The 25,277-nt window shown below is 50.3% G+C and overlaps 2 protein-coding genes and 1 non-coding gene across 5 annotated transcripts; all 3 read right to left on the bottom strand.

Annotated features, from left to right (window-relative positions):
- Positions 1-434: 434 nt before the first annotated feature.
- LOC132586227 (F-box only protein 17-like) lies at positions 435-7,252 on the bottom strand. 3 transcript variants are annotated; one of them, XM_060258225.1, is made up of 6 exons: positions 7,092-7,252; positions 2,913-3,285; positions 2,537-2,591; positions 2,106-2,204; positions 1,559-1,724; positions 435-1,326 (listed from the first exon to the last, which is right to left on the bottom strand). In XM_060258225.1, the coding sequence occupies exons 2-6, from the start codon at positions 3,259-3,261 to the stop codon at positions 1,195-1,197; spliced, it is 801 nt and encodes a 266-aa protein (XP_060114208.1). In that variant the 5' UTR covers positions 3,262-3,285; positions 7,092-7,252; the 3' UTR covers positions 435-1,194. The 3 variants fall into 3 exon arrangements, with proteins under 3 accessions (XP_060114208.1, XP_060114209.1, XP_060114210.1); XM_060258226.1 differs by having other exon boundaries at positions 2,106-2,201; XM_060258227.1 differs by having other exon boundaries at positions 1,607-1,724; positions 2,106-2,201; positions 7,092-7,204.
- A 5,848-nt stretch (positions 7,253-13,100) lies between these two features.
- On the bottom strand, positions 13,101-23,665 carry LOC132586228 (F-box only protein 17-like). The gene is made up of 6 exons (XM_060258228.1): positions 23,526-23,665; positions 16,133-16,491; positions 15,754-15,808; positions 15,210-15,305; positions 14,289-14,424; positions 13,101-13,326 (listed from the first exon to the last, which is right to left on the bottom strand). Exons 2-6 carry the CDS (start codon positions 16,479-16,481, stop codon positions 13,192-13,194), a joined length of 771 nt encoding a protein of 256 aa, XP_060114211.1. The 5' UTR covers positions 16,482-16,491; positions 23,526-23,665; the 3' UTR covers positions 13,101-13,191.
- Positions 13,583-13,654, bottom strand: TRNAT-GGU (transfer RNA threonine (anticodon GGU)). Its single transcript has one exon. It is a non-coding gene; the product is annotated as a tRNA-Thr (tRNA).
- Positions 23,666-25,277: the final 1,612 nt, after the last annotated feature.

Genomic DNA, 25,277 nt, shown 5'->3' with positions numbered 1-25,277 from the left:
CTAGTCCAACCCCCTGCACAATGCAGGAAACTCACAAACACCTCCCGCTAAATTCACAGGATCTTCATTGCTGTCAGATGGCCATCTAGCCTCTGTTGAATAACCTCCAAGGAAGGAGAGCCCACCACCTCCCAAGGAGGAAGCCTGTTCCACTGAGGAACCACTCTAACGGTCAGGACGTTCTTCCTAATGTTAATGAGTCTTTTAAAGGCAAAGAAGAAAACCATGTTACTTGAGGTGGCTTAGTTACAGAATGGAACAGAATTTGCGAAGGGAAAACTCAAAGCCAGTTTGATGTAGTGGTTAAGCGTGCGGACTCTTATCTGGGAGATATATTCGTCTTTGTAAACAAACTTCTACAAGGCCAAATGTCAAAATATGGAAAATGGAATGCTTTCCTGTCTAGAATGAGAAATTAATTTGAGCTTGCACAATTGATGTTTTATAATAGCTCTGTAGTCTGTGTCTCAGAACGTATTAGTGTTATTTATATTTTTATTTAAAAAAAACAACAACAAATAGAGTTTAAAAGTCAAATGTCACAAAAAGTGTTCAAATTTGGGTCCAATACAAAGGCTGGACAACGTTGCAACACCCTTGAGAATCAGAGTCCTGTATGATACCCAAGAACATCTCCAGGACCATATTTCCTGTTCATGGGCAAAGCAAGGCTGAATGTCCTCCAGCTATTCCTTATAATTTTTACCCCTTCTTATCTTCTCCCCACTACAGCTGGGGTCCAATAGGAACCACATGATGTCTGCAGACACCTTTTCCCGGGGCCTGTAGTCTTCTTGGGCACCGCTTCTGAATGGTCGAGATTTGTCTGTTCATATTTTTAAAAAATATTGCTTTGGCAGCAACTGCAACCACAGGACAAGGATCTTCACAGTGTCACTGAAGGTAAGCTGTGGCAGCTAATCTGTGGCTGCGCTACCTCCTGTTGTGGCAGCTAGTTTGTGGTTGTGTCCACAACACTGTCAGAATTCCAAAGTTCCTGCCGGTGCAAAAAGGTGCACTGTAGGTTTCTCAAGGGTCTGCTCCCTTACTCTTCTGGAAGGATGTTCAAGCTGTTTTTTTCAGTTTCAATACATTTGAGGAAGAACACATGGACAGAAGGTGAAAAATAGTCTTTAGCCTCTTTAGAGTGGTAGGTTGTACATTTCCCCAGTAGCTAAGGGTCCTACTCGGCATCTACCTCGAGAGTTTCACCAAGACAGTGGAGTCAGTGATGTGAGCCGTGTGCTCCGCTCCAGTGCAATTGCCAATGTGCATGAACTGTAGGAAGCGCACTCCAGGGCCATATTTTCTGAAAACGTGGGAAGCCTGTGAAAAATGGAAAGATGTCACATCAGTAACCATGCTATGGTGTGTGCCAGTAGTTGGAGTAGGATAGGGGTGACCCAAGTTTGAATCCCCGTGAAGCTCATTGGGTGACCATGAGTCAGTCAAGCAATGGAACAGGCCTGAATCACCATACAATCCTCACACATGCGCACCTAACTGGCAAGCAGAACCCAGACACCCCTAAGAGCTGGGATGTCACTGCACATAGCACCTGTTGAAATGGGACATTCCACTCGGGGATGAAAATGCTGGTGATTACTGAGTTTTTGTCGGCTGCAAGGAGGACGATGACAAGGGTGTTGGTGCAGCTCCATGGCTCATGGGGGTGCCCACTGCGAGGGTCAGGAGAACAATTGAGATCCGGATGAAGTGGCTGACTAAAAGACAGAAAAAAGGGGCAGATGACTAATGTGGTAGCTGTTAAAGAACCTTCTGGGAGCTGCACAGGGGGAACAACTTCTCTTTGCAATGCACCTTTGCAACTTCTCTTTGCAAGGCTTCTCCAGCCAAGATGCTGAGAGTTCCACCAAGGTTACTAGTCCACAATGTTTTACAGCACAGCTTGACCACCCACATCTATGGCCTGAAAGGACCTACCTTCTGAAGGTTTCCTGGCTGGCAGGCCATTTGTATGCCATACAAGCTATCCAAAGGGGAGCTGTTGGGAAGCCGGACTGTCTCCATTCTGGCTGAGATATGGGGCATTAAACTGCAATCTGATTTGGACTGGGATTAAAGAGGAGTAAGTGAGGACTCACCAGTCAGAGATAAAAATATCCGGCTGGAAACTGTCCAGGAGGTCTTCCCACAAACCTTCCTTCACCAAATCCACAAGCTGTGATTTCTGACAGATGCTTCTTTTGAGCAGGGGGAAAGAAAAGTTTGACATCTTCGCTGTAGAACTGTCACCTCTCCATAAGGCCCTGGCACACACCCCCCTCGTTTCCTCACTCTTTTGTGAAAGTTTGGCTTTCTGCAGTGATACTTTTTGGAAGATCCTGGCAACTGGTAAAGGGACCCTCCCCCCCAATCCTGGCAAAGAGGGGCCCTAATCAGTGCTCAGCCTTCCAGAGTTTTACCCATGATCCAAGGGCCAGGATTCCTCCTTGGCTTCTCAAAGGACAGGGGCAACAGGACTGAAAGACTATCCAGCACCACCCCCTCCCCCTGAATTATAAAAGTAACTCACATGCCGTCCGTGCATATATCGTCCCTGTGACTGACCTGCCAGTGCTGGAATTGATCTGTGGATGCAATTCAGAGGAGCTTGTGGATATCCAAGAGGTTCAGAGGATCACGTTTCCCTCTTTCTTTTCCTGCCCTAGAATTCTTTCCTAATTTGGACTTGATTTTAGCAGAGCAAAGTGTTTTCTGGATCTTTTTTCAACTAATGAATTACTGGGTGCCTCCTAGAACAACCAGTTCCTGTTTCCTCCTACCACTGAGGAATGAAATCATGCCCTCCAGAAGGACCCCCCCCCAAATTTCCAATGAGCCCCACCATCTTTCAGTTAAGAAGTGTGAGATTCCACCTCCCTTCTGTTCCACGAGGCCCAGTTTCCCACCTTTCCCACGAGGGTTCTTGATCAGGTTCCTGCCGAAGGGCTGCAAGACGCCCACCCGGGCCCACTCCATGCGGGGGCAGTGACGGGCAGCTTCCAGGGCGGCACAGAAAGCCTCCCGCTTGGAGGGGTCTCTCTCCCCCTGGAGCTTCCAGAGGACAGGGCCGTCAATCAGATCTTTCCACTGCCGGCACACCAGGCGGCCGACGGTCACCAGAGTCCAGCTGGGCACCCAGCTCAGGATCAGCACCAGCAGCTCCTGCGGCAGGAGGGTCACATCCATCTGGCTTGGGGCTCCTTGGCTGCTCTGGGGGGCCACGTCAGCTCTTCTCCAGCTCTTGGCCTGGCCCATGGAGACCTTGCCGAAGTCGGATGTCTGAAAGAGGAACGTCTGGGGGTGAACCTCCCTTCTCTTGCCTCCTTGCGCACCAAAGTGGCTAACAGAGTGACGTATTTATTCACTACACACATGAAGGTGCCTAATACCAAATCAAACCTTAAGTCCATCTGAGCCAGTTTTGTCTACTTAGACAGGCAGAGATCTTTCCCATCACCTCCTGCCTGGTCCTTTTAACGCGAGACGCCAGGGATTGAACCTGGGACCTTCTGCATGCCAAGCAGAGGCTCTGCCACTGAGCCACGCCCCACTTCATGGCTCTCCAGGGTCTCAGGCTGAGGTCTTTCCCATCACCTCCTGCCTGGTCCTTCTTCATTGGAGATGCCAGGGATTGAACCAGGGACCTTCTGCATGCCAAGCAGAGGCTTTGCCATTGATCCCCTGGCCCCTCCCCAGAACATTTTTAGAAGATATTGGATTTATATCCCGCCCTCCACTCCGAAGGGTCTCAGAGTGGCTCACAATTTCCCTTCCCTTCCTCCCCCACAACAGACACCCTGTGAGGTGGGTGGGGCTGAGAGGGCTCTTCCAGCAGCTGCCCTTTCAAGGACAACCTCTGCCAGAGCTCTGGCTGACCCAAGGCCATTCCAGCAGCTGCAAGTGGAGGAGTGGGGAATCAAACCCGGTTCTCCCAGATAAGAGACTGCACACTTAACCACTGCACCAAACTGACTCTCACAGAAACTGCCCTTTCAAGGACAACCTTTGCCAGAGCTATGGCTGACCCAAGGCCATTCCAGCAGCTGCAAGTGGAAGAGTGGGGAATCACACCTGGTTCTCCCAGATAAGAGAGCTATGGCTGATCCGAGGCCATCTCAGCAGGTGCAAGTGGAGGAGTGGGGAATCAAACCCGGTTCTCCCAGATAAGAGAGCTATGGCTGACCCAAGGCCATCTCAGCAGGTGCAAGTGGAGGAGTGGGGAATCAAACCCAGTTCTCCCAGATAAGAGTCCGCACACTTCACCACTACACCAAACTGGCTCTCCTGTTATCCCACTTTTCCTTGTGGTTCAAGGCTGCATACAATAATTCGTTAAAACAGGGCGCTTTTTTCGTCTGAATGTTGTTCCGGTTCCACGCTGTCTCTGGTCCCCCGCTGCCCTTGGGGGCTGAGCTGCAGTCATGTGGCAGCCTTCCAGCCCCCGGGTCACCTGCCCTGCTCGGGGAGGGGGAGGGGGAGGGGGTGGTGTCAAGCTGCCTCATGCGGCGGCCTCCCGAAGCCCTGCAACAGCACGGTGGTAAGATCTTCCTTCCGATGGTGAATAAGACAGTCCTTCCTTCGAAGCCTGCGTGCTGGGAATTGTCCTCTGAAGGCCTGCTGCTGGGTATGTGGGTGCCTTTAAAAATCCAGTGGGAGCAGCTGTGGCTTCTACAGGGCGATGGAGTTGGGTAGGAACCAGCTACCGCTAGTTCCATTAGCACTTGATTATCCCAGCTGGTGTGGCTTAATGTGCTAATGAGTGTGTAGCCTAATATGCTGAGTTGATATGCTAATATTAGGGGTGTGGTCTATTATGCAAAAAGAGCCCCGTGGTGCAGAGTGGTAAAGCTGCAGTACTGCAGTTGGAGCCCTCTGCTCATGACCTGAGTTCGATCCCAGCGGAAGCTGGTTCAGGTAGCCGGCTCAAGGTTGACTCAGCCTTCCATCCTTCCGAGGTCAGTAAAATGAGTAACCAGCTTGCTGGGGGGAAAGTGTAGATGACTGGGGAAGGCAATGGCAAGGAAAAAAAGAAAGGTCCCCTGCGGAAGCACCAATCGTTTCCGACTCTGGGGTGACGTTGCTTTCACAACGTTTTCACAGCAGGCTTTTTATGGGGTGGTTTGCCATTGCCTTCCCCAGTCATCTACACCTTCCCCTCAGCAAGCTGGGAACTCATTTGACCGACCTCGGAAGGATGGAAGGCTGAGTCAACCTGGAGCCAGCTATCTGAACCAGCTTCCGCTGGGATCAAACTCTGGTCATGAGCAGAGGGCTCCGACTGCAGTACTGCAGCTTTACCACTCTGCGCCACGGGACTCTCCTAATTTTTGGCAAACCACCCTGTAAAAAGTCTGCTGTAAAAACGCCGTGAAAGCAACGTCACCCGAGAGTCGAAAATGACTGGTGCTTGCACAGGGGACTACCTTGACCTTTTCCTATTATGCTAATAAGTTCCTGCTGGGCTTTTTCTATATATAAAAAAAGCAAAACCCCGGTTAAAAACATTTGTAGTTTAAAGACCAGAAAAAACATGGTCATCTCCAAATCTCTCTCCCCTTAAAATATGCCTGCCTCTCAAACACCCTAGGACCCTCAAGACCTCCAAGAAGCATCCCCTTCCCCTCTTCAGGGCAGCCGTGCAATGGAGCTGCAGCCATAACTGGTCACCAAGAGTGAAGCAGGAGTCAAGTGGCACCTTTAAGACCAACCAAGTTTTATTGGGAATGCAAGTTTTCGTGTGCTCTTATGCACACTTCATAAGACGAGGAATCCAGCACAGTGAGCAAAGCCATACAGAGCTGAGCAGAGCCATACAGAGCTGGTAGGCAGTGGCCCAGAATGCAACATGGTACAGATTTAAGAACCAATGACAGTGAAGTAAAATTATCTGGTAGGCAGGGGTTTAGAATGTAAAATGGTACAATGACAGAATAGTAAAATTGACAAACTGAGCAAACCTTTGATCTGAGCAGCATGAGCGTGCGAAAGCAACAAAACAGTAGTATGCCAAAATGTGAGATTGTCTGTCAAGGTTAAAACGGATAAAAGGAGTACTTTTTCATCCAAAGGGTGATTAACATGTGGAATTCACTGCCACAGGAGGTGGTGGCGGCTACAAGCACAGCCAGCTTTAAGAGGGGATTGGATAAAAATATGGCTATTAGCCACAGTGTGTGTGTGTGTGTGTGTATAAATCCAAACAACAGACACCCTGTGAGGTAGGTGGGGCTGGAGAGGGCTCTCACAGCAGCTGCCCTTTCAAGGACAACCTCTGCCAGAGCTCTGGCTGACCCAAGGCCATTCCAGCAGCTGCAAGTGGAGGAGCGGGGAATCAAACCCGGTTCTCCCAGATAAGAGTCCGCACACTTAACCACTACACCAAACTGGCTCTCTATCTAGATAGATACACACACGCATATATTGGCCACTGTGTGACACAGAGTGTTGGACTGGATGGGCCATTGGCCTGATCCAACATGACTTCTCTTATGTTCTTGTGTTCTTAATGACAATGGGAGATGGGTTCAATATATGTAATGGGATAAGCAACCAAAGTCCCTGTCTGAGTGTGTCAATGCGGCTAAAAGAGAAATACATTGGATAGTGATGTTCTTCTCCACCTAATTTACTTTTTAACATGTACACATAATTCTAGTTTGCCATAGGAAAAAGGAATACAATAAAATATAGTGAAAAGGGGACACCTGGCAACTGGTATTGAAACACACCCTACCGAACGTTTCGCAGCCTGGCATTCTGTCGCCCCCTCCCCACCTGGCCCTCACAGGCTCCTGAAATCCCTGAGGGCCACTCCAGAATTCAGGGGGCCCCACTGCCCTTCAAAGGGGGCCAGCCTCCTTCCCCTCCCAGCCCTAGCAGCTACAGCAACCGGGCCCTATTGCCGGCCAGAGCATCCCGTCAGACCCCCGGGAATCAGACGGGGGGGGGGAGGTGCTATTTGCTGAAATGACCTGGGCTGGGGCCAGTGCAGAGTCCCGGGTCTGGGAGACTCAGATTGGAATCCCCCCCCCCTTCCCTCTGCCGCGGTGGCCTTGGGCCAGTCACATTCTCTCCGCCTAGCCTACCTGGCAGGGTTGTTGGGAGGTCACAAGGGAGAAAGGCCGGGGAGAAAAGAAGTGAATCAGGGAATCCCGGCGTGGAAGCGGCTCGGGCTCGGTGCTGGCCGGCGGCGTCCGGGCTTGGAGCCGGAAAGAGCCGCGCCCTGCAGAGGCGGCCACCGGGCGGGGAGGGGATTGTTCCCGGCGAGCCGCTTCCTCTTTCCCCCCCCAGCCGAGCGTGGCCCCGTTTGCAGCTGCGCCAGCCCGTCCCCGCCATCCCGGGCAGCAGCAGCAGCCGAAACCCGGACCTGGGGAGGGAGGGAGGGAGGGGGCGGGGTGGGAATCCGGCGCGACGAGGAGGAAGCCAAGGGCGCTTCTGCAGGACCACTCGAGGGGCACCCCGCCAGGAGGCCTCCGCGCACGGCCGGAATTGCTGGGAAGACGCGCATGTTTGCGCGCACACGGGCGCGCTGTCTGAAACCCGCACCACGCAAGAGGAGGCGGCTTGCGGCTCGCCCGTGCCAGAAAAGCCTTGCGGGAAGGAGCTCAGCCACGAGGGGGCGCTCTGCAGATGCTGGGGGGGGCGGAGCTTCGCGGTTCATGCAGGGTGTGTGGGGAGAGGGGGGAAATAGGGCGTTGTGGCAGGGGAGGGAGCAGGAGGGCGGGGCGTTTCTGGAAGGGGGGGGGAGGCAGAGAATCATTCTCCCACTAATTTTAATGTATTTTTTCTCCCAATGGCAAACTATATGTATGTTACAAGTGAAAAGGTCAATTAGTTGTGTGGCAGGTGGCAATTAAGGATCAAAATCAAATTGGCTATTGACAGGTAAAAGATTGAGATCTGACTGATTAGGCAGGAGAAGCAAATAAGCTTGTTTGCAAGGCAGTGTAAAAGGCACTTCAGGTGATGTGAAAAATGTCTGTTGCGTCGCGTAAGGCTGCCCTGGCTTGGCTTGGAAAGTCCCAAAGAAACCCAGGAAATGAGACTGTCGTTAGCTAGCTAGCAAACATGTTACCAAAGGCAGCTTGCTGAAACATGAATTGCACCCCGGGAGGCGATTCTTGGAGAATCCCAAAGATGTTTACTGAACCTGAAAGCTGTGGTTTATCTTGTCTTATGACTACCTGGGGTGCATCATCTCCTCAGATGCCAAGATCGACAAGGAGGCTGGCAAAGGCAAACCGTGCATTTGGCCGACTGCACAAAAGAGTGTGGAGCAACAAGCATCTGAAAAAAGGCACAAAGATCAATGTTTACAAAGCGGTTGTGATGACAACCCTCATCTACGGCTCCGAATCGTGGGTTTTATACCGTCATCACCTGCGACTCCTTGAGCGCTTTCATCAGCGCTGCCTTCGCACCATCCTCAACATCCACTGGAGTGACTTTGTGACCAACACTGAAGTCCTCAAGCGGGCAGAGGTTACCAGCATCGAGGCACTGCTGTTGAAGACGCAGCTGCGCTGGGCAGGGCATATTTCTAGGATGGAAAACCACCACCTTCCCAAGATTGCTCTGTATGGCGAACTTTCCACCGGCCATCGAAATAGAGGGGCACCAAAGAAGAGGTACAAGGACTCCTTGAAGAAATCCCTTGGCACCTGTCGCATCAACCATCACCAGTGGTCTGACCTAGCCTCAGATCGCAAAGCATGGAGACACACCATCCACCAGGCTGTCTCTTCCTTTGAGAACACACGCATAGCTGGTCTTGAGGACAAAAGGAGATTGAGGAAGAATCGCACTGCTACAGCACCAACCCCAAATCAGACTTTCCCCTGCAGCCACTGTGGCCGGACCTGCCTGTCCCACATTGGTCTTGTCAGCCACCAGCGAGCCTGCAGCAGACGTGGACTACTGCACCCTTCTTAAATCTTCGTTCGCAAAGCCAAGCCGAGAGAGAGATGACTGCAAATAATGCTGCCATGTAATGTCATGTATGGAAAATACCGAAAAGTGGTCCCGCCTGTGTCTTGACGCGTTTCCAGTTTAGTTGATTCTGCTGATGTATAACTTTAAGCCGTATAAAACCTTGTGTTCTTTCTGTAATTGGGGACAGACCCATATCTCTTGGCATGAGCCACATGGGCCTGATCCACATGCATGTTATTTCAATAAAGAAAAAGCTGCTTTCCTGATCCTGCCTCAGGCCCCATCTGTCATTGAACCAACCATCAATTGCCTACGGAAAGGGTCTTCCTGCTACAGTTGGATGGGAAATCTTCTGAGATATAAATACCTTCCTTTTGACCCAGGCTTAATATAATATAGTCATTAACAGACGCTCTCACATTTTGACATGTTACCGTTTTATTGCTTTTGCATGCTCATGCTACTCAGATCAAAGGTCTGCTCAGTTTGTTAATTTTACTGTTCTGTCACTGGATCTTAAATTTGCATTCTAAACCACTCCCTCTCTACCAGATAATTTTACTATACTGTGATTGGATCTTAAATTTGTGCCAGTTTGCATTCTGAGCCGCTGCGTACCAGCTACGTGTGGCTTTGCTCACTGTACCGGATCCCTCGTCTGATGAAGTGTGCTTAGAGAGCACACGAAAGCTGACGTTCTGAATAAAACTAAGTTGGTCTTAAAGATGCCACTTGACTCCTATTTTGTTCTAATAAATACTAAGCAAGTTGATGTGACTCACATCATGTGAGCAGTTGCCTTAGCAAGGGTTCCTGATTCAAGAATACTCGGCCGGTGGAAGTGGCAAATGAAACAAGAATTAAACCTGGGACTCGTGTAGCCGCACCTGTTGAATAGCGGACTGCTATCTCAGGATTGATTCAGCGATATACAGTACCATCTGTGTCTACCAGCACGAGGGATATAAAGACAGCAGGATTTGGTACCTATTGTTTGCAGCATCCAGTTTGGATCCTTTTTTTTGCAATACAGCCTTTGTTTGAGGACTGTGGACTCTTTAAAAATTTCAGTACTGGGTTTAGAGCATTTGTTCCTAGCCATAAGTGATGCATAAGTAAAGAATGCAAAGCATCTACTTGAAGTGTGAAATTTGAAGGGACAGACTGCTCCAAGCACTCTGATGGGCTAGTTGCACCTAAGGGCAGGAATTTTGATAGGCTGAATGCTGAGGAGGGGGGGGGATATTTTGGCAGGCTCCTGATTGGCCAGAAGGGAGGCTGTTGTGGACTTTGGCTGTGGAGGAGGGGCTCAGCAGAAGGGCTGAAAGTCTCCCTCAGCCAAGGCGGGAAGCCATTTCTCATAGTCAGAGGGATGGGGCAGGAGAACTGGTCAGGCAGGGAGAGGAGACGACGCCCCGCCTTCTTCAGGCCCAAGGAAAGGGGGAGGCCTCATCTTCAAGCAGGGAAAGAGAAGAACCCTGTCAGGGAGAAGATGAGCTCTGAGGAGACCCGTTCTGCTGTGGAGGGAAATGGCGGGAGGAGACATCTCAAGAGCAAGACTGAGAGGAAGGGAATCTGGCCACAAGGAAAGAAGAGGACACACACATATATTGGCCACTGTGTGACACAGAGTGTTGGACTGGATGGGCCATTGGCCTGATCCAACATGGCTTCTCTTAGGTTCTTCTGTGACACAGAATGTTGGACTGGAGGGGCCATTGGCCTGATCCAACATGGCTTTGCTTATGTTCTTCTGTGACACAGAGTGTTGGACTGGATGGGCCATTGGCCTGATCCAACATGGCTTCTCTTATGTTCTTAAGTGACACAGAGTGTTGGACTGTATGGGCCACTGGCCTGATCCAACATGGCTTCTCTTATGTTCTTCTGTGACACAGAGTGTTGGACTGTATGGGCCATTTGGCCTGATCCAACATGGCTTCTCTTATGTTCTTCTGTGACACAGAGTGTTGGACTGGAGAGGCCACTGGCCTGATCCAACATGGCTTCTCTTATGTTCTTATGACTCTGGGAAGAAGCAGCACTGGAGCATTTGGAAGACACAGGGGGACAAAAGCCTCCTGATATGAAGATCTTCAGGACTAAGGAAATCATCGTCAGTCACTCTCATTTGCCTGTATGAAGAATCACAGTCTTTCCCATCAGGGGTTGTTGCCTCGGAAGTTCTCAGCTCCTAATCCCACCTGACCTTCCCCCATCTTGCAAATGAATTTTTTGCTTCTGCTTGGCTCTTACATCATCTTGTCTCCACTGCCATTTGAAGGGGTTCAACCCAGAGGATTCCTTATTCTCCCCTCAGGTTTCAGGGCTGGCATTAAAAACTCTGGGGCAGAGAGTCTTCTAAAGGCAAAGAAGAAAACCACGTTACTTGGGGCAACTTTGTTACAGAAGGGAACAAAACTTCGGAGGGAAAATCTCCCTCTGAGGGAGGAAAGTGTGGGAGATTCTCAGATATCCAGGAATATCTGTTAATAAATACTCTGATCCTGCCCCAATTGCCCTGAGTATAAATCTTGGAAATAAAATATCGAGTACATGGGGACTGAGTAACAACATACTATTAGATATAGAGACAGTGGATACTTTACTAAACGTGCAGAAGAGCAGTAGAGTTCTGGAATATGATCACTACAGTTATCTCTAAAGGCATAAGGAAAGAGCTAACCATTATCCTCTAAGGCTTGTTGTTGTTAAATCATGTAGAATTCCCTTCTAAAGATGTTTGTGGATTTGTTCGTAATGCCATAACATCTTCAAGGCTGATTTTTGCTCAGAACTGAAGCAACATAATCCACATGAAAGAGGATTGGTTAAAGAAATGAATAACATATACTGTATTTTTCGCACCATAAGGCACTCCGGACGATAGGACGCACCTTCCTCCTGGGGGGCGATCCGCTGCCTCTGCCTCCGATCCGGCACTTCCTGTGCGCCTCCCTGCCTGGCTCCATCTTCTTTCTCAAGCGCTGGGATCGCTCCACGTGGCCCCACTGCAAACCCAGCGCTTTGCGAGCGCTGGCTGCGGAAGGGGCAGCGTGCTTCCTCCTTGCCTGTGTGCCTGGCTCCACCTCTGATGCTTAAAGCAAGCGCTGGGATCGCTCCCTCCGCCCTCTGATCCCAGTGCTTGCTTTAAGCATCACAGCTGAAGCCAGGCACACAGGCAAGGAGGAAGCACGCTGCCCTCTCCACAGCCGGCACTCGTGAAGCGCTGGGTTTGCGGTGGGGCCATGTGGAGCGATCCCAGCGCTTGCTGAAAGAAGATGGAGCCAGGCAGGGAGGCGCGGGGGAAGCGCCGGATCGAATGCAGAGGCAGCGGATCGCCCCCCCCCCCGAGGAAGGTACGAACCAGTACCTTCGCTCCATAAGACGCACACACTTTCCCCCCCACTTTTTTTGGGGGGGGGAAAGTGCGTCTTATGGAGCGAAAAATACGGTATTTGTCTTTGTAAACTATCTCGTCTAATTCATGGCCAAACTAAATGCTTCCCTTTCTAGAATGATCAATTAATTTTGAGCTTGTACACTTGCTGTTTTATAATAGCTTTGTAGTCTGTATCTCAGAACTTTGCATTCGTTTTATATTTTTATTTAAATAAGCAACAGAGTTGAAGTGTCAAATGTCACAGGAGGTGTCCGAATGTAGGGCTAAAACAAAAAGGAAGACGCAGTTGCAACATCCTTCAAAATCAAAGTCCTGTGTGACACCCAAGAACATCTCGAAGACCTTATCTCCTGTTCACGGACAAAGCAAGGCTGAATGTCCTCCAACTATTCCTTATAATTCTTTCCCCTTCTTATCTTCTCCCCGCCAACAAACATTTTGCCCAGCAAGGTTTCTGATTGGCCACTGGAGATTTGTCTGTTCAGATTTTCTTTAAATGTTGCTTTGGCAGCAGCTGCAGCCACAGGACAAAAATCCTCATGTGTCATTGAAGGTAAGCCATGGCAGCCTCATTGCGGTTGTGCCCACTACACTGTGTCAGAATTCCAAAGGTGCCTGTAGGCAAAAAAAGCTTGTGAGCCCCCGCACTGCAGGCTTCTCAAGGGTCTTGCCACCCCCCCTTGCTCTTCAGCTCCTCTGGAAGGATGCTCAAGGCAAGTTGCTGTTTTTCAATTCCGATACATCTGAGGAAGAGTGGATGGAGGTGGCGGCAGAAGGTGGAAAATGGTGTTTAGCCTCTTCAGAATGGCAGGTTATACATTTGCCCAGTTGATAAGGGTCCTTATCGGCGTCTACCCTGAGAGTTTCACCAAGACAGTAGAGTTGGTGATATGAGCTTCTGTGTGCTCCGGCCCAGGGCGATTGCCAATGTGCTGAAACCGCAGGTAGCGCACTCCAGGACCATATTTTCTGAAGACGTGGGAAGCCTGTGAAAAGAAAGCGAAAGATAGCAGCATGGCAATAACCACATGCTATGGCGCATGCCAGTAGGGTGACGCAGCTAGAATAAGATGAGGCTGACCCAAGTTTGACTCTCAACTTTGCTATGAACATATGAAGCTGCCTTCTACTGAATCAGACCCTTGGTCCATCAAGATCAGTATTGTCTTCTCAGACTGGCAGCGGCTCTCCAAGGTCTCAAGCTGAGGTTTTTCACACCTATTTGCCTGGACCCTTTTGAGTTGGAGATGCCGGGGATTGAACCTGGGACCTTCTGCTTACCAAGCAGATGCTCTACCACTGAGCCACACCCCCATTCATGGCTCTCCAGGGTCTCAAGTGGAGGTTTTTCAGGCCTACTTGCCTGGACTCTTCTGAGTTGGAGATGCCGGGGATTGAACCTGGGACATTCTGCTTACCAAGCAAATGCTCTGTCACTGAGCCACCATCTCTCCCTGAACATAGGAAGCTGCCTTCTACTGAATCAGACCCTTGGTCCATCAAAGGCAGTCTTGTCTACTCAGACTGGCAGTGGCTCTTCAGGGTCTCCAGCTGAGGTTTTTCATGCCTATTTGCCTGGACCCTTTTTAATTGGAGATGCCGGGGACTGAACCTGGGACATTCTGCTTACCAAGCAGAGGCTCTACCACTGAGCCACAGCCCCATTCATGGCTCTCCAGGGTCTCAAGTGGAGGTTTTTCAGGCCTCCTTGCCTGGACCCTTTTTAGTTGGAGATGCCGGGGATTGAACCTGGGACTTTCTGCTTACCAAGCAGATGCTCTACCACTGAGCCACCGTCCCTCCCCATTAAGATCACTGGGAGACCTTTGCCCCATCAAGCAGTGGAGCAGACCTTGGTCCGGATTAGTGCACTCTCCACCCCCTGCCGGCAAGAAGAATTCAGATGCCAAACGCTGAGAGCAAAATAGGCCATTGCTGCACACAGCACCTGTTGAAATGGGATGTTCCACTCAGCTGCAGGGTCCATTTCAGTGACAAATCTGGTGATCACTGAGTTCCTGTCTGCTGCCAGGAGGAGGACGTAGAGGTTGTAGGTGCAGCTGCATTTCTCATGGGTGCCCCACCTGTGAGAACCAGGAGCAGAATCAGGGTCCAGATGAGGGGGCTGACTTGAAGACAACGGACCGAAGGGGCGGACAGCTAATGTGACAGCTGCTAAACATGTTTCTGGGAGCTGCCCAAGTGGATCAGCTCCTCTTTGCAATGCACCCTGGGGGAAGGCTTCTCCAGCCATGCTGCTGAGGATTCCAGCAAGGTTACTAGTCCACAGCGTTTGACAAGGCCGCCTGACCACCCAGATCTGTGGCCTGAAAGGATCTGACATCTGAAGGTTTCCCGACCCACAGCTGCATTCCATATAAGCAATTCAAAGTGGAGCCGTTGGGAAGCTGGGCTATCTCTCTTTTGGCTGAGATCTGGGGCATTTTCAAATAGTGTGTGATCTGATAATAATAATAATATTTAATTTATATCCCGGCCTCCCCGCTGAAGTAGGCTCAGGGCGGCTATGGAACGGAAAGGTCCCCTGTGCAAGCACTAGTCGTTTCCGACTCTGGGGTGACATTGCTTTCACAATGTTTTCATGGCAGACTTTTTATGGGGTGGTTTGCCATTGCCTTCCCCAGTCATCTACACTTTCCCCCCAGCAAGCTGGGGACTCCTTTGACTGACCTCGGAAGGATGGAAGGCTGAGTCAACCTGGAGCCGGCTACCTGAACCAGCTTTCGCTGGGACAGAACTCAGGTTTTGAGCAGAGAGTTCAGATCACAGTATTGCAGCACTGCTGCTTTACCACTCTGCACCACAGGGCGGCTATGAACAAGTTAAAGAGGAGTGAGTGAGGACTCACCAGTCAGAGATAAAAATATCCGGTTGGAAGGTGTCCAGGAGGTCTTCCCACAAACCTTCCTTCACCAAATCAACGAGCTGCGATATCCAACAGGTGCTTTTTGGGGAGGAGAGGGAAACAAAAATTTGTGATCCAACTCATGTATCATGGTCACCCCAAATCTTCTGGTGGTGGCAGGGCCACTAAGGGTCCTTTGGGACTACCAGAGAATTTAGCCCCAATGGCCCGCAAGGCACTGGACAAAGGGATCAGGGCTGGATAAAAGGGACTCAGTCAGTCACAGCGAAGACGCTGCCAATTCCTGATGTGGAGCCTCTCAGAATCAGCCCCTGCCCTCCCTCACCCTTTTGTGAGTTTGCCGGGACGCAACAGTTCTTTTTGAAAGAGAGAGAAGATCCTGGAGGCTGGCAAAGAGAGGCCTTTATCAGCGCTGAGCCCTCCAAGGCTGATGTGGGCCAGGATTCCTCATCAGCTTCCCAAACGGGCAATGGTTGTGAAAGTGGGGACGACCCTCCTCCCCCCTGGAATTATGAAAGGAACTTACTTGTCCCCTAAGCACACGCCATCCCCATATCCGACCTGCCAGTGCAGAAATTGTTCTGTGGATGCAAAGCAGAGGAGCTGCGGGTATCTAATATGTTCAGAGGATCGCGTTCCCCTCTTTCCTTCCGTCTCTCTGGAATTCCTTCCCAATCTAGACTTGATTTCACCAAAGGAAGCTGTTTCCCAGGCTAGTTTTCAGCGGAGGGATGACTCAGTGCCTCACAACACACCCAGCACCTGTTTCCTCCTACCACCGACGGATCACGATCATTCACGACCCTCGGAAGAATCCCCCGAGTTCCAAGCATCCCCCACCATCTCTCAGTTAAGAGGTATGGGATTCCCTCCCGCCACCATTCCACCAGGCCCAGTTTCCTCACCTTCCCCACAAGGATTCTTGATCAGGTTCCTGCCGAAGGGCTGCAGGACGCCCACCCGGGCCCACTCCATGCGGGGGCAGTGACGGGCGGCTTCCAGGGCGGCACGGAAAGCCTCCCGCTTGGAGGGGTCTCTCTCCCCCTGGAGCTTCCAGAGGACGGGGCTGTCAATCAGATCCCTCCACTCCCGGCACACCAGGCGGCCAACGGTCACCAGAGTCCGGCCGGGCACCCAGCTCAGGATCAGCACCAGCAGCTCCTGCGGCAGGAGGGTCACATCCATCTGGCTTGGGGCTCCTTGGCTGCTCTGGGGGGCCACGTCAGCTCTTCTCCGGCTCTTGGCCTGCCCCATGGTGACCTTGCTGAAAGAGGAACGTCTGGGGGTGAACCTCTCCTCTCTTGCCTCCTTGTGCACCAAAGCGGCTAACAGAGTGATGTATTTACTCACGACACATATGACATTGCCTTATACTGAATCAGACCCTCGGTCCATCAGGGTCAGTATTGCTGACTCCGGCTGGCAGCTGCTCCCCAGGGTTTCTGCCAGATGAGTTTTCCCATCCCCTCCTGCCTGGACCTTTTAACTGGAAATGCTGCCGGGGATTGAACCTGGAACCTTTTGCACAAAGCTGCCTAATATCGAATCAGACCATTGGTCCATCAGGGGCAGTATTGTCGACTCCGGCTGGCAGCTGCTCTCCAGGGTCTCAGGTGGAGAACAGTCTTTTCGCTTCACCTACTGCCTGGTCTTTTTAAACTGGGGATGCCGGGAACTGAACTCGTGACCTTCTGCATCCAAAGCTGAGGCTCTGCTCCTGAACCACTGGCCTTTCACCAAAGCAATTATATCCCACTTTTCACCTTACAATAATCGTTAAAAACATTTCAGTTCAAAAAAACAGAAATGAAATAGTAAACCTCTAATCTCTCCCCTGTCAAACGATGTCTGCTGTTCAAACTCCCCGGCAAACAGACAGCATTGCAGTGCCACCTGCAGATCTCCAAGTTCTGCCCCCTTGTCTCTTCAGTGAGCCCATCCCACACAGCCAGAGCCAGGAGGGAGAAAGTCCAGGCTGGGAAAATGCCAAATGGGCCACCCCGAGTGGTGAGAGAGCCCACGGAGGACTGTCTGACAACTGGCACTGAAACACACATAATGTCGGAGGCTGCCTGTTTTCAAACCAACATTACTTGGCTGTTCGTCTGTTGCCACCTGGAATCCCTGAGTGCTTCTCCAGAATTGATGGGGTCCCCCAGCCCCTGGGGCAGGCCACCTCCTTCACATCCCACCCCTCCCTTGAAGGGGGTGGCACCCTCAAGGGCCCTGCCTGGGACCCCACTTGGGCCATAGGGCAAGCTGGATCTCCAGCATCCTTCCAGGACCACCAGGAATCTCACTCAATAGGGAGTGTTCTTTGCTGAAACGACCCGGACGGAGCCAGGGCAGGGCTTAGATAAGAGTTTGGGAGACCCAGGTTCGAATAATAGAATTGGAAGGGACCTCTCGGGTCATCTAGTCCAACCCTGTACACAAGGCAGGAAACTCACAAACACCTCCCCCTAAATTCACAGGATCTTCATTGCTGTCAGATGGCCATCTAGCCTCTGTTAAGAAACCTCCAAGGAAGGAGAGCCCACCACCTCCCGAGGAAGCCTGTTCCACTGAGGAATCACTCTAACGGTCAGGAAGTTCTTCCTAATGTTGAGCCGGAAACTCTTTTGATTTTGACAGCCCTTCAAGTATTTGATTTTGATTTTGACAGCCCTTCAAGTATCTCACAGAGGTCTGGGAGGAGCAGAGCAGAGCAGCTCTGATAGCTGAGACAGCTGGAGAAATTGCTGAGAATTTCTGAGTTTTGAAGGACTACATTCTAAGGTTTGTGGGGCTGCCTAAAATTCTAAGGTGTGATAGCTGGGGAACTGCTCTTTGTTTGGTTGACTGCTCTTTGTTTGGTTGACTGCCTTAAGGGTGAAAGAGATTGAGAGTGATTGCTGCTGATTGAGAGTGATTGCTGAGGAGTGCCCTGCTCCACCTCTTTGCATTTTAAGCTGCGCCTTGCCAAAGGCTGAGCACATCTCACAGAGGTCTGGGAGGAGCAGAGCAGAGCAGCTCTGATAGCTGAGACAGCTGGAGAAATTGCTGAGAATTTCTGAGTTTTGAAGGACTACATTCTAAGGTTTGTGGGGCTGCCTAAAATTCTAAGGTGTGATAGCTGGGGAACTGCTCTTTGTTTGGTTGACTGCTCTTTGTTTGGTTGACTGCCTTAAGGGTGAAAGAGATTGAGAGTGATTGCTGCTGATTGAGAGTGATTGCTGAGGAGTGCCCTGCTCCACCTCTTTGCATTTTAAGCTGCGCCTTGCCAAAGGCTGAGCACATCTCACAGAGGTCTGGGAGGAGCAGAGCAGAGCAGCTCTGATAGCTGAGACAGCTGGAGAAATTGCTGAGAATTTCTGAGTTTTGAAGGACTACATTCTAAGGTTTGTGGGGCTGCCTAAAATTCTAAGGTGTGATAGCTGGGGAACTGCTCTTTGTTTGGTTGACTGCTCTTTGTTTGGTTGACTGCCTTAAGGGTGAAAGAGATTGAGAGTGATTGCTGCTGATTGAGAGTGATTGCTGAGGAGTGCCCTGCTCCACCTCTTTGCATTTTAAGCTGCGCCTTGCCAAAGGCGCGAGCCTTTGGCGCGAGCCGAAGGGCGAGAGCTAAAGGGCTCTTGGCCTGTGGCTCTTTGCCTAGGGGCTCTCTAAGGAGCAGGAACCCAGATCCCTGGCTTCCTTGTTCTCCAAATAAGGTAAGTTCCCAATAAGGTAAGTTTAGGTAAGTTGACCCGCCAGAAGGGGAGCCACTTAAACAGCATTTAAAGAGGACTGTATATTTTAATATATATATATATATATACAATGAAGATAGAATGCCAGCAGGGGGTTGGGGGCTTTCCAGTGTTTTGCACTGAGTGTCACATGTATGACTATCTGCCCAAAGGACAGAAGTCTTGGGTGTGTGCTCGATGCAAGGAGCTCCTGGTCCTCAGGGAACGAGTTCGTACCCTTGAGGCCGAGGTGACTGCCCTGGAGAAGCAGAGACGGTCAGTTAGGCACTTGGGGAAGACTCTCGGGGGCGTATTAGATGAGCCCCGCTCTGAACGTAGCAGCCCCGTTGCTGCCAGAGAGCGTGAGGGTCGAGAGGGAACAGGGCACCGTGCTGAGGATAAGGGGAATGCGCCCTCAGAAGGGACCTCTTCTTCGGTCGGTGAGCGGGAATCCTTTCGCGCCAAGGAACCATCCCTGAGCAGGGGGAGAGGGGGGGTATTGGTAGTTGGTGATTCGATCATTAGGCAAGTAGACAGCCGGGTGGCGAAACCGCGTACTGACCGTATGGTGACTTGCCTGCCTGGTGCGAAGGTAGCGGACATTACGCGTGTAGTAGATAGACTGATAGACAGTGCTGGGGAGGAGCCTGTGGTCGTGGTGCATGTTGGCACCAACGATGTGGGGAAATGCAGTCGTGAGGTCCTGGAGGAAAAATTTAGGCTGCTAGGCGGGAGACTTAAGGCCAGGACCTCCAAGGTAGCCTTCTCGGAAGTGCTACCTGTTCCACGTGCAGGGCAGGAGAGACAGGCACAAATTAGAAGTCTCAATGTGTGGATGAGACGATGGTGTAAGGAGGAAGGGTTTAAGTTTGTTAGGCACTGGGATGCTTTCTGGAACAAGCGGGAGCTGTACAAAAGAGACGGTCTCCACTTGTCCCCGGATGGAACCAGGCTGCTGGCGCTTAAAATCAAAAAGGTGGCAGAGCAGTTTTTAAACTAAATCTTGGGGGAAAGCCGACAGGAGATGAAATGTCTCTGGTTCGGGAGGACTCGTCTCAAAGAGATGAAGGGTTAGCTGCTATTTTTCTACCGGGTAACGGACCGGAGTTGTCCACTGTGAAGGTGACAAACAATATGGACTGTCTGCCAGTGTCTCGAGGCGGCAGGAGGAAGGTGGCGGGCCTAGCTCGCCTGGGAAATTATAGATGTTTGTATGCAAATGCTAGAAGTGTTCAAAGTAAAATTGGTGAATTGGAATGTTTAGTGCTGGGAGAAAACATAGACATTGTGGGAATTTCAGAAACTTGGTGGAATGAGGAGAATCAGTGGGACACGGTGATTCCTGGATATAAGCTATATCGGAAGGATAGGGAGGGAAGGGTTGGAGGTGGGGTGGCTCTGTATGTCAGAGAGGATATACGGTCCAGTAAGGCTGAGATCAGAGAATTAGATTCACTTTTAGAAATGCTTTGGGTTGAAATAGAGGGCCCAAAAGGAAATTTAACTATGGGAGTTTGTTATCGCCCACCAAATCAAAAGAGAGAGGACGATTATAATATGATGGAAGGCTTAAAGATAGCGGCTAAACGTAAAAACTGTGTTGTAATAGGTGATTTTAACTACCCGCAGATTGATTGGGTCAATATGTGTTCTGGTCGAGAGAAAGAGATTGAGTTTCTAGATGCTCTCAATGACTGTGCTATGGAGCAGATGGTCTCAGAACCTACCAGGGGTGGGGCGATCCTGGATTTGGTCATAAGTAATGCCCAAGACTTGGTGTGAGATGTAAAAGTGATTGCGCCGCTTGGGAGCAGTGACCATAATGTTATTGATTTCACCGTTTGTATAAATAGGGAGTTGTCCAAAAAGACCACCACAACCACGTTTAACTTTAAAAGGGGTAAATACACTGAGATGAGGAGGCATGTGAGGAAGAAACTGAAAGGAAAGGTACATACGGTCAAAACCCTTGAGAAAGCTTGGACGCTATTTAAAACTATAATCCTAGAAGCTCAGATAAAATACATACCACAAGTTAGGAAAGGCACAAACAGGCATAAGAAAAGGCCTGCGTGGTTAACAAACAAAGTAATGGAAGCTGTAAAAGGTAAGAAGGACTCCTTTAAGCGGTGGAAAACCAGTCCAAGTGAGATTAGTAAAAGGGAACACAGGCTGTGGCAAATCAAATGCAAGACTGTGATCAGGCAGGCAAAAAGGGACTATGAGGAGCATATTGCAAAAAACATAAAGACCAACAATAAAACTTTCTTCAAATATATTAGAAGTAGGAAACCAGCCAGGGAGGCAGTGGGGCCCTTGGATGACCATGGGGTAAAAGGATTACTGAAGGAGGATAGGGAAATGGCTGAAAAGCTAAATGAATTTTTTGCCTCCGTCTTCACTGTAGAAGACGAGAACTTTTTGCCCGCCCCAGAACCACTAATTTTGGAAGGGGTGTTGAAAGACCTGAGTCAGATTGAGGTGACAAATGAGGAGGTCCTACAACTGATAGACAAATTAAAAACTAATAAGTCACCGGGTCCGGATGGCATACATCCGAGAGTTCTGAAGGAACTCAAAGTTGAACTTGTGGATCTTCTAACAAAAATCTGTAATCTTTCATTGAAATCTGCCTCCATTCCTGAGGACTGGAAGGTAGCAAATGTCACCCCCATCTTTAAAAAAGGTTCCAGAGGAGATCCGGGAAACTACAGGCCAGTCAGTCTGACTTCAATACCGGGAAAGTTGGTAGAAACCATTATCAAGGACAGAATGAGTAGGCACATTGATGAACACGGGTTATTGAGGAAGACTCAGCATGGGTTCTGCAAGGGAAGATCTTGCCTCACTAACCTGTTGCATTTCTTTGAGGGGGTGAACAAACATGTGGACAAAGGAGACCCGATAGATGTTGTTTACCTTGACTTCCAGAAAGCTTTTGATAAAGTTCCTCATCAAAGGCTCCTTAGAAAGCTTGAGAATCATGGAGTAAAAGGACAGGTCCTCTTGTGGATCAAAAACTGGCTGAGTAATAGGAAGCAGAGAGTGAGTATAAATGGGCAGTCTTCGCAGTGGAGGACGGTAAGCAGTGGGGTGCCGCAGGGCTCGGTACTGGGTCCCATGCTTTTTAACTTGTTCATAAATGATTTAGAGTTCGGAGTGAGCAGTGAAGTGGCCAAGTTTGCGGATGACACTAAATTGTTCAGGGTGGTGAGAACCAGAGAGGATTGTGAGGAACTCCAAAGGGATCTGTTGAGGCTGGGTGAGTGGGCGTCAACGTGGCAGATGCGGTTCAATGTGGCCAAGTGCAAAGTAATGCACATTGGGGCTAAGAATCCCAGCTACAAATACAAGTTGATGGGGTGTGAACTGGCAGAGACTGATCAAGAGAGAGATCTTGGGGTCATGATAGATAACTCACTGAAAGTGTCAAGACAGTGTGCGTTTGCAATAAAAAAGGCCAATGCCATGCTGGGAATTATTAGGAAGGGAATTGAAAACAAATCAGCCAGTATCATAATGCCCCTGTATAAATCGATGGTGCGGTCTCATTTGGAGTACTGTGTGCAGTTCTGGTCGCCGCACCTCAAAAAGGATATTATAGCTTTAGAGAAGGTGCAGAGAAGGGCAACTAGAATGATTAAAGGGCTGGAGCACTTTCCCTATGAAGAAAGGTTGAAACGCTTGGGACTCTTTAGCTTGGAGAAACGTCGACTGCGGGGTGACATGATAGAGGTTTACAAGATAATGCATGGAATGGAGAAAGTAGAGAAAGAAGTACTTTTCTCCCTTTCTCACAATACAAGAACTCGTGGGCATTCGATGAAATTGCTGAGCAGACAGGTTAAGACGGATAAAAGGAAGTACTTCTTCACCCAAAGGGTGATTAACATGTGGAATTCACTGCCACAGGAGGTGGTGGCGGCCACAAGTATAGCCACCTTCAAGAGGGGTTTAGATAAAAATATGGAGCACAGGTCCATCAGTGGCTATTAGCCACAGTGTATGGAGCACAGGTCCATCAGTGGCTATTAGCCACAGTGTATGTGTGTATATTACATTTTTTGCCACTGTGTGACACAGAGTGTTGGACTTGATGGGCCGTTGGCCTGATCCAACATGGCTTCTCTTATGTTCTTATGTTTAAGATGGTGATCATATCACCTCTCAGCCGCCTCCTCTCCAGGCTAAACATCCCCAGCTCCTTCAGCCTTTCCTCATAGGACTTGGTCTCCAGACCCCTCACCTTCTTCGTCGCCCTCCTCTGGACCCGTTCCAGCTTATCTAGATCCTCCTTAAAATGCGGTGGCCGAAACCGAACACAAGACTCCAGGTGAGGTCTTACCAGAGCAAAGCAATACCATCACATCACGTGATCTGGACACTACACTTCTGTTGATACAGCCCAAAATTGCATTGGCCTTTTCAGCCGCCGCATCACACTGCTGACTCATGTTCAGTGTGTGATCCACTAAGACCCCTAGATCCTTTAAGCACAGACTGCTGCTAAGACAATCTCCCACCCCTTTCCAGGGGAGCTCGCTGGGCGGCCTTGGGGGCAGCGTCACATTCTCCCGGCTTGGCCTACCTGGCAGGGTTGTTGTTGGGAGGGCAAAAGGGAGGCGCTGGGGAGGAAGGCCGGGTGGAATGCAATCAAGGCAATCGGGAGGCCGGACTGGGAGCGGCCCAGGGCCCGCGGAAGGAAGGAAGGAAAGAAGGGCGCGTCGCTCCGAGCTGGGCAGGGCTTTGACGCACGGGCGGGGTCTCTGCGACGGGGCACACGTGCATGCTCAAAGCAGAACCGGGTGCGGGGGGATGTCAGGGCCGGCGCAGAGAGCTCGATGCATGCAGGGGGGGCATTGCTGGAGCCCCCCCTCCTCAAGTGGGGAAGGGTCTCTGGAAACCCAGGCGGGGGGCATGCCCACCTCTGCCCGCCCAGCAGCCCAGAACCTCTGCAGCAGCCGCTCCGGTAGGTGCGCCAAGCGCTCTGCACATGCTCGAGAGGGGGAGCGCTCTGCACATGCTCGAGAGGACTCTGGGAGGCGGCCACGGGCTCGCCGGGCAGCCCTTCCAAGGGGCTTCCAAGAGCCTCCCTGCCCCACTGCCGGGAGGGGAAGAGTTAAACCTCGCCCAGAACTTTGAGCTCCTTCAAGCGCTCCGATAGGCCAGTTCCAGCTACGGGCGGGGGGTTCTGATTGGCTGGGTGCTGAAGAGGGCGGGGACATATTCTGTCAGGCTCCTGATAGCCTGATTTGGCACAGCCAGCTTCAAAAGGGGATTGGATAAAAATATGGAGCAGAGGCCACAGTTGAGCAAAGCAGGAGTCAAGTGGTACCTTTAGGACCAACCAATTTTTTTTAGAATGTAAGCTTTCTGCTCTTAAGCACACTTCCTCAGACGAGGAATCCAGCACAGGGAGCAAAGCCATACAGAGCTGAGCAGAGCCATCCATAGCTGGTAGGCAGTGGCCCAGAATGCAACATGGTACAGATTTCAAAAGCAATGACAGTGAAGTCAAATTATCTGGTAGGCAGGGGTTGAGAATGTAAAATGGTACAATGGCAGAATAGTAAAATTAACAAATTGAGCTAACCTTTGATCTGAGTAGCATGAGCATGCAAAAGCAACAAAACAGCAGTTACTTGTTGCTTTGTTAATTTTACTATTCTGCCATTGTACCATTTTACATTCTCAACCCCTGCCTACCAGATAATTTGACTTCACTGTCACTGGTTCTTAAATCTGTACCATGTTGCATTCTGGGCCACTGCCTACCAGCTCTGGATGGCTCTGCTCAGCTCTGGATGGCTTTGCTCACTGTGCTGGATTCCTCGTCGGAGGAAGTGTGCTTAAGAGCACACGAAAGCTTATGTTCTCAATAAAAATTGGTTGGTCTTAAAGGTGTAACTTGACTCCTGCTTTCTTCAACAGTGTGTGTGTATACACACAATATATATATTGGCCACTGTGTGACACATAGTGTTGGACTGGATGGGCCATTGGCCTGATCCAACATAGCTTCTCTTATGTGACTCAGAGTGTTGGGATGGATGGGCCATTGGCCTGATCCAACATGGCTTCTCTTATGTTCTTATGTGACATGGGCCATTGGCCTGATCCAACATGGCTTCTCTTATGTTCTTATGTGACACAGAGTGTTGGACTGGAGGGGCCACTGGCCTGATCCAACAGGGCTTCTCTTATGTTCTTCTGTGACACAGAGTGTTGGACTGGATGGGCCATTGGCCTGACCCAACATGGCTTCTCTTATGTTCTTATGTGACACAGAGTGTTGGACTGGAGGGGCCACTGGCCTGATCCAACAGGGCTTCTCTTATGT

The sequence above is a fragment of the Heteronotia binoei genome, chromosome 17 (genome assembly GCF_032191835.1).
Source record: "Heteronotia binoei isolate CCM8104 ecotype False Entrance Well chromosome 17, APGP_CSIRO_Hbin_v1, whole genome shotgun sequence".
Classification (NCBI taxonomy): Eukaryota; Metazoa; Chordata; class Lepidosauria; order Squamata; family Gekkonidae; genus Heteronotia; species Heteronotia binoei.
This window is presented reverse-complemented; position numbering and strand designations above follow the sequence as displayed.